We start from the raw sequence: 11,010 nt of genomic DNA, 5'->3' as shown, positions 1-11,010 counted from the left end.
TCTATTGCAGAGATGTCAAGTGAAAATATGCATCTTTGATGAAACACAGCATCAGTGTTTCATAGGTCTCACTTTTGAACCCAAATTTTTATACTACCGATGGATATCTTGACCTAGATGGCACTCCAACACTTCCCTTCCCCATACCTGAATTCATATGGCTCCCCCAACTAACCTTGATTTTCTTCTGAATCAGTAGGTGACCCACTTAAAATCTGTAGGTGTTTCAGTAGGAAGCACCATCTCCAGGTGATTCTGACGCAGCTGGTTTCAGTCCGCACTCTGAGAAACTGTCCTTCAGGAAGAGCCTCTATGATCATTGCTGGTGCTGCAATCCTTACGGCTGCCACCAAGGGTTTGCGATTTCACTGTAAATGTTTTCTTTCAGGTAATTTACAGACATGCTAGGGACATCAGTCAGCCTCACAATGCATCCTTAAGAATTACTCTACACTCTTCTATTTAGAGAAGTGCCTGTTTGATGCTAGCTACTCCCTGTTTCTTATCTTAAAACTGTCTCATTTAAAGACAAAATATCCCCAGCTTGTGCTTCAATATTTAAATATTCATCCCATTAAACCTTTCACTGAAGCATCACTTTTATTCTAACTTGTAGGAAGAAAATCTGTTCTGAGTGTGGCAAAAAGGATACACAGTAAGGAAAGGAGTCAGACGGTAACCACTTAATTCCAGTGACATGATCTTGAGACTTTTTATGCTGGAAGGAACCCCTTTCATTTGTGTACGCTAAGATGAGTGCAGCTGTGACTCAGCGTCACCACTAAGTGAATAAGTATGGAGCATGTTAAACTTAATATGTATGCTGAGGGCACTGCCCTGTATTTTTATTATTTAATCAGAATAAACCCATTAATATACCATACCTCTGAAGCAGCATTTTTCTCCATAAAATCAAAATGACCCATTAAAAATCTATAAATGGTTTAACTTGGTGTCTCAACAGAGTTAAGACTTAAAAGGAGACCAAGAATAAACATTTTGATAACACTTTTTACAAAAAAGGTTTTATTTAAAAATAGGATTTCTTTTTTTAAAAAAGGACAACTTTTATACACAGTTGCTTAGTTTAGAAACAGTCAAAAACACAATAAAATAAACCCGGGTTTAGAAATGATTTGTAACATACACAATACTGGTGCTGAACAAGATAGTTTAAATATACGATTCTTTTAGTGATTAATTCACATTTGTTAAACCCAGTGGTTGGGACTAAAGCAAAGGTCTTGTCTGAATTCTTTCCTCTTCAGGAAATGGCAGCCACCCTTCCTGGCAGGCACAGGAATGGCAGCAGCTAGGCAGGACATCTTCTCTCTGAGCGCTTCTGTGTCCAAAAATACGGCTCTTACCATTGTTACTGTTCTATTTTTGCCTTTGAAATTGACTTATGTGTGGCTCTAGCACCTGGTCATCTATACTAGACTTTTTTTTTTTTTTTTTAATTTAGATTAAAAAAAAAAAGGATGTTCTTGAAGACAAAAAGTATGAACTACTATTGATAACACAAGACTCAGAGCTAACGCCCTTAGGATATCAACACTCAATATGATTTTGGTCTCCTAGTCAGCACTCTGAGCAGCTAATGAATCAATCTTTTCTAGCACGGTACTGAAACATTTCAAACCACATTCAAACATCTGATACAGATCTGTAATAAAGCTGGAGAAATGGTCTGTCAAACTAAAGTGCTATTAGCTACTATATTCAAGAGGCTATCTTAATTTCACAATCTGAAGTTTTTAAACCCAACCACAGCCATTGCTTCGAAAACTGGGGAACCCTAGCCATTTTCCTGGATTGTCAATTTTACTCAAAGATTTAGAAAGATGTTCAAAACTTTTCTAATTTTAAAAAGTTCTGTCTAATATATTCCCAAACCAAATCAGAATAACTTTAAAGATAAAACATACAACTCTTCAAAGAAATTACAAGTTGATATTTTCATCGTTGCCCTGTCTCCTATGAGGAGTGTTTCAGTAGTAACATCTGTGAAGCAATGGCCCGAGAGACCCTGATTTCTGAAAGTATGGCCAAGTTCTTCCTGACAGTCAATACAAATGAAGTCCAAAGTTCTGACTCATTCTCTTGAGTTTCATCTTCAAAAATAACATAATTCTCTTATATACTGATCAGGAAGAAAGCCAAGGAAAGAACTCTGGGCTGATTTGTATTTTACATTGTTTAATAATCAGAGGAATGCTACAGTGAGAAAAGACTGCTGGCTTATAACTAAAAACACACAACATGTGTCATAAAAATAGTGGAACTCCACTATTCCTTACTTCTCTCTTTGCTTAAGAGGTATGTACATGGTACCTTTCTGAGTTATTTGTCATTACCTGTACTATCTCCTTTAGAACCCCAAATCCACTAGGGATTCTTACACGACTCCAAGGGATCTTTTCAGTTATGGCTTGGGGGTAAGCCCAAACCGCCTGCCAATAGTATCTACTTATCAAATAGAAAACTAATGGCCATTCTCTGTATAAATAATACCTATAAAGAACAAAATAAAGTTGCCAATGAAATTATATGAGCCAAATTTACAAAGCGTTTTTTAAACAATGTGTCAACTTTATAAGGCCATGTAAGGAAACGATAATCTGTAAATCAAGTTATCATCCAACACATTTAATAATTAAATATAGTTAAATATGTTACTGGATCAAAAATAATCCTAGACAGTTTAAGGATTAATCTCATTAATCCCACAGTTTAATGAGACCATCCCAACCACAGGTGATGACTTTAGACGTTTCGTGGGGATGCCACACTGCACCTATACACACTTTATCGTGAGCTTTAAACCGACTGTAGAGTTTTGTGGTCTTCCAGTCCCAGATGTTTAACTTTCCATTTCCATCTCCTGAAATCACATAGCTACAAAGGGAAGAAAAATAAATTCAAATTATTCAAACACCTCAAACTGGTAAAGTAGACGAAGAACAGAGAAAGAGTGTATCTTTTTAACCATCTGTAGATCAATGAGAACAAAGTAGAGCATAAAGCAGTCTATAACTTAAACTTCTACCAAAAACCATCCCCATGGAGCAACAATGTAAGAGTAAAAAATAATTTTTAACTTGGGAGACTGAGATGCCCCGGGGCCACATTGAATGTGGTATCACAATCCCTCTCTATACAGTCAGAAACGGTAAGGGAACCAATTGCACGGAGCCAGCAAACACACTTAGACCCTTTCTACTGCAGTAGATTCTACCACCTTCATAATTACTTCTTGGCTCCAATACCTTTTGAGGTAGGAGTCTAAGGCCCAATTATCAGGCTAAAGGGATTTCTGAATTATTGTTATATATATTTTAGCCAAGAATGGGGGAATGCAGTTTTACTCAGACTCAGTTTTACTTCACAAATCTAGTGTGACCTAGAAATATTCAGAAGTTGGATTTGAGATTTCAGCACAGAAAAGCTGATTTCTGTTAACTTCAACAATGCAACATAGAATTAATTCTTCTGGTGTTCATTCCATCACAGCAATATAGCAATTACAGTCCTCCAAGCCTTGCTTAGAAAAGCAGAGAGAAAACAAGGCACTGCCTATATAGACAGGGACTTATTATGTGGTTAAAGGGCACAGGACTAAACAATATAAGGAGATATCTGGAAGAACTTAAAGAAGCAAAAGGTAATTTTCATAACTTGTTCTTGCCCTTTTATCTGGCATTTTGAAAATCTGCACAGTTCTCATACAATTACATATGTGAAAGTGATATGTAAAGTGTTATTACTTGTACAACAGAAGTTCATATCATCATATCTGAATATGAGAATACAGGAGAAGATTTAAACTTACCTCATGTCTGGTGAAAAGTCCACCTGACAAGCATAGCCAGCTACCATATGGCCCTTAAAAATTTTTTTCTTATTTAATCTAAATCTGTTCTGTGCTCCAAAAATTAAGATCTGGTTGTCCATTGATTGGCACGCTAGCCATTTTCCTGTAAATTCGATAAATGAGACATTTTAGAGAAAAACTGAAAATTTTAAAAAGAATTTTCATTCTAAATATATGCAATCATTCATATTCTTTTGTTCCCAACTTTATAATAATTCTTTATAATAATAGGAAAATAAATTTACCATAGCACCTGTAAAGTGTTACAAATTTGTCGCTGGCAAGAGGTATTTATATATAAAGTTTTGGATTTTGCTCATACAATCCTATGTCATTGAGCACTCTTCATATAAAAACGTTTTTTGTTTAAAAATTTTATGAAATGAAATTAATCTGTATTAAATACAGACAACAGAACCATGGGGAGAAGATTTCTCTATGTCCATTATTAAAAAAGGAAAGATCAACTTTAGGTGAGAAAACGTAGGATTATTAAATAAAACTATACCAAAAAAAAGATATGATCAGAAAAATTTTAGGCACTGTTGTTGAAAGGCCACATTGCTTTCGTCTAGCCAGGATTTCCCAAAGTCCCTGGAGCCTAAGCTGCAGTGTCGTTTTGCGTCCTATAGACTCGTGGCCATTATTAACTGAGGGATGATCCTAACAATGCTCACAGTCTGAGTGGGCCTTGTACAAGATGGACACAATATTTATAATGGATACTTTAAAAATGCACTCCTTGAAACATATATGCAGTGACAAATGTGACAAAGTATACAATATGGGGATTATTAAAATAGGACCCAGTTAGGTTGCTCTTCTCATAAAAATCATGGGGCATTTGACACAAATGATTACCGATTTGCCTGGGGCAGATGCCCCAACACAGGAGCAAGCTATCGCTTACGGTCTCTTCCTTGTTCTACACTCACAGTAACTCTGAGTTAACGGTGGCTTTGATGACAATGTTGCCCAAACATCAGTTCCTCCACCTGAATATCCTCATGCAGAGCTATAACTATATCAGTGTACTGTCAGGACATCTGCAGTACAAATTACCTTGCACTTAGAAGGCAATGCATTACTGAACAGAAAACAGTATTAAGTAGATTTATCTTTTTTATTTTGCCTCAGAAAATATTTTATAGTGAATTGCTAAGATATTCTCATTATGGGAAACAGACCGAAATTTTCTATCCCCTGAAAGAAAAAGAACTCACAAGAAGTCACTAAATGAGTTGTGGAACCCGATTCTGTTGGAAGGAGAATAATTTTAAAAAACCTGATCCTCAGATGGAAATACTTAGATGCTCAGTCAATGTTAGCTGCAAGTCATTGTTTTGTTTATTTTTATTCTTTTAAAAAACAAGAGACACTGTGAGGTGACTCACATATGAAAACTAATGATTATTTCTAATAATGCAAAGATTTCCTTATATAGCATGGCACTGTGACAGGGTCCCTCTCAGAGGGAATGACCAAGGCTCTTTTGAACAGAACTAACACCATGTGATTTCTTAGAAGCTCATTTAAAAACACATTCTATCTATAACTCACCATTTGGAGACAAAGTCACGGCAGGCATTGAGTGCATACTGGGTTCTGCTATATACTTGAAATCCACAGGAATATCCCTAAATATTCAAAATAGCATATCAGAATAAGTAATTTTTAAAAAGTACCTTTAGAAGAATTATCTCTGAACCAAAAGAGATACTCTTGAAATAATATATTTAATAAACCTTTCATGAAACTTCCTGGGGGAAGAAAAATCACAAAATGACTTTATGTGATAATTACAACAGTGTCAGTGATTTAGTCTTTAAACTCTATTTGATCTGAACTTTGGCCTCTATTTTATGTTGAAAAAATCTGTTACTAAAACTTCTTTAATAATAAGCTCATCTAAAAATGTATCATGGTAGGCAGATGTCTGAGGCAAACCTATAGGGAAACATTCTTATTTCACCTGCCAGTCAACCTTAACTTGACTCTGCACGCAGGTGAGAGTGCTAAAAAGCCTTCAGCAACGCAAGTGGAGGGTAAGCAAAGCTGTACAGGGATCTGCAAGCAGGTTGAGCCCCTCCAGAAATGATGTTTCATGATGAGTAAGAAAGATTAAGTGCTTATACTTGGACACGTTCAGTTTACATGTAAAATATTACAAATGTGTATGGTATAGGAGAAATAGCATTAAAAAATTCTCCTGTGAATGATACAAAGGATAAAACAAAACAAAAAACCCCAAAATCTAGTTACCTAAATTTAGAATCATCAAAAGTTCAAAGTGCCTTTTCATTTTTAATATTCTCCATGATAAAAAATTCTTTAGTAATTCTGAAGGACTTTGGTCTTGTTGCTTTTCATGACAATGCTTTTTACAGAGTAATGTGTGGGAAATGTAATTTCATGTTATCTCAGAATATAAAGCAGTAGTTTCTATTTCAAACTATATGGTCCACGTTCCAAGACTGATTAAATAGAAAATAACAACAACAACAACAACAGTAATTTGCCTTTAAGTAAAGATTTACTCTATCCACTTATCTATCTAACCAGAAGCAGCAGCAAATGATTAAAAAAAAATTCCACCATGGTGTTGGTTAAAGAAAAACATTTTAAGGTATAACCTGGGGAGCAGCGTCATTTATCAAATCTCCAAGGTACCAGTGAAACTGACATTCAGAATGACCCAAATGTATTGAAAACAGCCTCAATTTGAAAAAGGTCCAACTGTTTTTTCCTCCTCGTGTTTATTAGTAGTGGCTAATAATTTAATAACTTGGATTAAAACATAAGTGCATTTTCTAAATTAAATTAGCCATAGTCCAGGTTCATATCAATTGTTTTACTAAAAGTAAACAAAATTTAAACAGATCCCTTATTTCAAAGACTCCTGGTACAATGAGCTCTAGAACAAGAAATTAATCTGAACACCCAGTAAACTTCATTATTGCTGGTAAAAAATGTCTGCCAGGCATAGTTATATTTAATAAACACAACACTATTTTCTAATTGGAAACTGTAATTCATTATAATAAACTAGTAACATATATCTTACAAGCAATCTTCAGTGTGGAAATGAAATCATTGAAAAAACCCTTACAAAAATTTAAAGTTAAAAGATAAACAATAGTATCAACCTCTGCTGAATTTTCTTCTAAAAATATTTTAACATGGGTGAAAACATGCCTATGATATCTTATGAATTTAGCCGATCAGAATACCACAGGCTGCTCAATATCTAATGGTAATTTCTTACTCTCCTTTAAAACTACAGTATTGCTTAAGAAAACCAAGTCTCCTTTGATTTGTTTTCCTTTATCACTGTGCTACTCTAAGCAAATACAGGGTGTAAAAGTTTAACAAATATTACTTGTCTAAAGGCCCCAGTGATAACTTTCCTACTGTTGGAGTCAGTTCTCACCTGAGGGGGTTAGGGCCTCCCTTTCTCTTCCAAGCGTACCTCCAGTATTACTACTAATTGATTTTGGGTATGGCTCTATGTGGTGAAGACAGTTCGAGGGATCCTGAGGTAGTTTGTTCCCTACTTGTCTTTATAGAAAGACTGATCCTCACATTTATTGCTTTTGGACTATTCGATTTAGATAAAAGTTATCCTTTCTCCCCACCAGACCCTTCATCTAACTATACATATACATAATTAAGAACTCAAGTTCTGGATGTTTATGTAAGCCTCAGCATATCCACAAAGCAAAAATCTATAATAAATACATAAAAGATAAAGAGAAAGGAATCAAAGCATACCACTAGAGTAAAGCATCAAGTGAAAAAGGAAGAGAAGAAGAAACAAAGAAACTATAAAACAACCAGAAAACAATGAACAAAATGGCAACAGTAAGTCCCTATCTATGAATAATTAATTACTTTAAATGTAAATGGACTAAATTCTCCAAAAGACACAGAGTGGATGAATGGATTAAAAAACAAACAAACATACAAACAAACAAACAAAAAAAAACCAAGAACCAATTATATGCTATCTATAAGAGACTCATTTCAGTTTTAAGGACACACATTGATTGAAAGTGAAGGGATAAAGATATTCCATGCAAATGGAAACCAAAAGAAAACAGGGATAGCTATACTTACATTAGACAAAATAGACTTTAAGCCAAAAACTGTAATAAGAGATAAAGAAGGTCATTATATAATATAATGGGGTCAATTCATCAAAAAGATGTAACAGTTGTAAAATATTTATGCACCCCACATTAGAGCACCTAACTGTATAAAGCAAATATTAAGAGATTTGAAAGGAGAAATAAATAGTAATACAATAATAGTAGGGGACTTTAATACCCCACTTTCAACAATGGATAGATCATTCTAACAGAAAACAATAAGAAAGCATCGACCTTAAACATGTTAGACCAGATGGAACTAACTGACGTATACAAAACATTCCACCCAACAACAGCTGAAGACCCATTATTCTCAAGTGCACAAGAAACATTCTCCAGGACAGGATAGATCATATATTAGGTCACAAAACAAGTCTTAATAAAATTTAAAAGTCTGAAATGACATCGAGCATCTTTTCTGAGCACAATGATATGAAACTAGAAATGAGAAGAAAACTAGAAAATTATAAATAACATGCTACTTAACCAAAAAGGGGCCAAAGAAAAAATCAAAATGGAAATAAAAAAGTCCTGAGACAACTAAAAATAGAAACAAAACATGCCAAAAATATGGGATGCAGCAGAAACAATTCAAAGAGGCAAGTTTAAAGTGATAAACACATTAAGAAAGAAGATCTCAAACTTTTTTAAAGAAAGAACAAACTAGGCCCAAAGTTAGCAGAATGAAAGAAATAGCAAAGATTAAAGAGCAAATAAATGAAACAGACTAAAAAGATAATTAAAAAGGTCAATAAAACTAAGTTTTAAAAAAATTAAAATTGACAAAAATTTAGCTAGACTAAGAAAAAAAACAAAAGATAAAAAAATTAGAAATGAGACACTACAACTAATATAGAAACACTAAGGGTTGCAAGAATACTAAGAAGAATTGTATGTCAACAAATTAGATAACCTAGAAGAAAAAGATAAATTCCTAGAAACATACAACCTACCAAGATTGAATTGTGAAGAAACAAAATCTGAACAGATCAATAATAACTAAGGAGAGATGAAGTAATCAAAAAACTTTCAACAACAGAAAATTACAGGAACAGATGGCTTCATAAGTGAACTATACCAAACATTTAAAGAACAATTAGTATCAATCCTTCTCAAACTCTTCCAAAAAATAGAAGAGGAAATATTTCCAAATTCATTTTAAGAGGTCAATATTACAGGTCAATATCCCTGATGAACACAGATACAAAAATACTCAACAAAATATTAGCAAACCAAACTCAACAGCACATTAAAAATATTACACATCATGACCACGTGGGATTTTTCCCTGGGGTGCAATGATAGTTTTGAATATATGCAAATCAATATGTGATACACCACTATAACAAAATGAAGGATAAAAATGATACGATCATCTCAATAGATGGAGAAAGAAAAAAAAACTGACAAAATTCAACCTCCTTTCATGATAAAAAGTCTTCAACAAACTGGGTATAGAGGGAACATACCCGTCCATATGTAACAAGGCTACAGCTAACATACTCAACAGTGAAAAGCTGAAAGCTTTTCCTCTAAGATCAGGAAAAAAGACAAGGTTGTCCACTCTTACCACTTTTTTATGCAACATAGTGTTGGCAGTCCAAGCCAGAGCAGTAAGGCAAGAACAAGAAATAAAAGGCATCTAAATAAAAAAGGAAGATAAAACATTGTCTCTGTTTGCAGATGACATCTTATATATAGAAAACCCTAAAGACTCCACCAATAAAACTGTTAGGACTAATAAATGAATTCAGTAAAACTGCAGGATACAAAACCAATATACAAAAATTACCTGCATTTCTATACACTACCAATGAACTACTGGAAAGAAAAACTAAAAAAATATCCCATTCAAAATAGCATAAAAAGCAATAAAATACCTAGGAATAAATTTAACCAAGGTGGTAAAAAATCTGTACACTGAAAACTATAAAACACTGATGAAATAAATTGAAGAAGACATAAATAAATAGTAAGATATTCTATGCTCATGAATCAAAAGAATATTGTTAAAATGTCCATACTACCCAAAGTGATTTACAGATTCAATGCAATACCTATCAAAATTCCAATGACACTTTTTAGAGAAATAGAACAATCCTTAAATTTGTATGAAACCACAAAAGACTCTAAAGCAATCCTGAAAAAGAACAACAAAGCTGGAGATGATATGCTTCCTGATTTCAAACTATGTAACAAAGCTACAGTAATCAAAACAATATGGTATTGGCATAAAAAGACACACATAGATCAAATGGAACAGAACAGAGATTACAGAAACAAACCCATGCGTATGTAGTCAATTAATTTTCAAAAAAGGAGCCCAGAACATACAATGGGGAAAGGACAGTCTCTTCAATGAATGGTACTGGGAAAATCTGATATCTACATGCAGAAGAATGAAACTGAACCCGTCTTACATCAGATCAAAATGGATTGAAGACCTGAACATAAGACCTGAAACTGTAAAACTCCTGGAAGACAACATAGGGGATAAGCTCCTTGACATTGGTCTTGGCAATGATTTTTTGGATTTGATACCTAAATCCAAAAGCAAAAATAAATAAGTGGGACTACCTCAAAGTAAAAAGCTTCTGTTCAGCAAAGAAAACCACCAACAGAATAAAAAGCCAACCTAGGAAATGGGAGAAAATATTTGCAAACCAATATTTGATTATGAGGTCAATATCCAAAATATACAAGGAACTCACAGAACTAATAGCAAAAAACAACAACAACCCAACAACAAATAACCCAATTAAAAAATGGGCAAAGGACCTGAACAGACATCTTCCCCACAGAAAACATATAACTATCCAACAGGTACATGAAAAAGTGCTCAACACCACTAAACACCAGAAAAATGCATATCAAAACCACAATGAGACATGATCTTACACTTGTTAGGATGGCTAATATCTAAAAGACAAGAGTTAACAAATGTTGGTGAGGATGTGGAGAGAAAGGAACCCTTGTACATCATTGGTG

General features: G+C 34.1%; 1 protein-coding gene across 1 annotated transcript in view; it reads right to left on the bottom strand.

The window, feature by feature from the left end:
- Positions 1-1,001: 1,001 nt before the first annotated feature.
- CDC40 (cell division cycle 40) overlaps positions 1,002-11,010 on the bottom strand; it is a 44,104-nt gene continuing 34,095 nt past the window's right edge. The window contains exons 13-15 of the mRNA XM_081141005.1: positions 5,435-5,511; positions 3,833-3,977; positions 1,002-2,898 (exon numbers count right to left, since the gene is read on the bottom strand). Of these exons, the coding sequence (XP_080997131.1) occupies positions 2,721-2,898; positions 3,833-3,977; positions 5,435-5,511 (400 nt within the window). The 3' untranslated portion in view covers positions 1,002-2,720. The remainder of the gene's footprint in view (positions 2,899-3,832; positions 3,978-5,434; positions 5,512-11,010) is intronic.

This window comes from Miniopterus schreibersii (genome assembly GCF_964146895.1).
Source record: "Miniopterus schreibersii genome assembly, chromosome: 6".
In the NCBI taxonomy this organism is placed as follows: domain Eukaryota; kingdom Metazoa; phylum Chordata; class Mammalia; order Chiroptera; family Miniopteridae; genus Miniopterus; species Miniopterus schreibersii.
The sequence above is the reverse complement of the archived record's forward strand: the minus strand, read 5'-3'. Positions and strand labels throughout refer to the sequence as shown.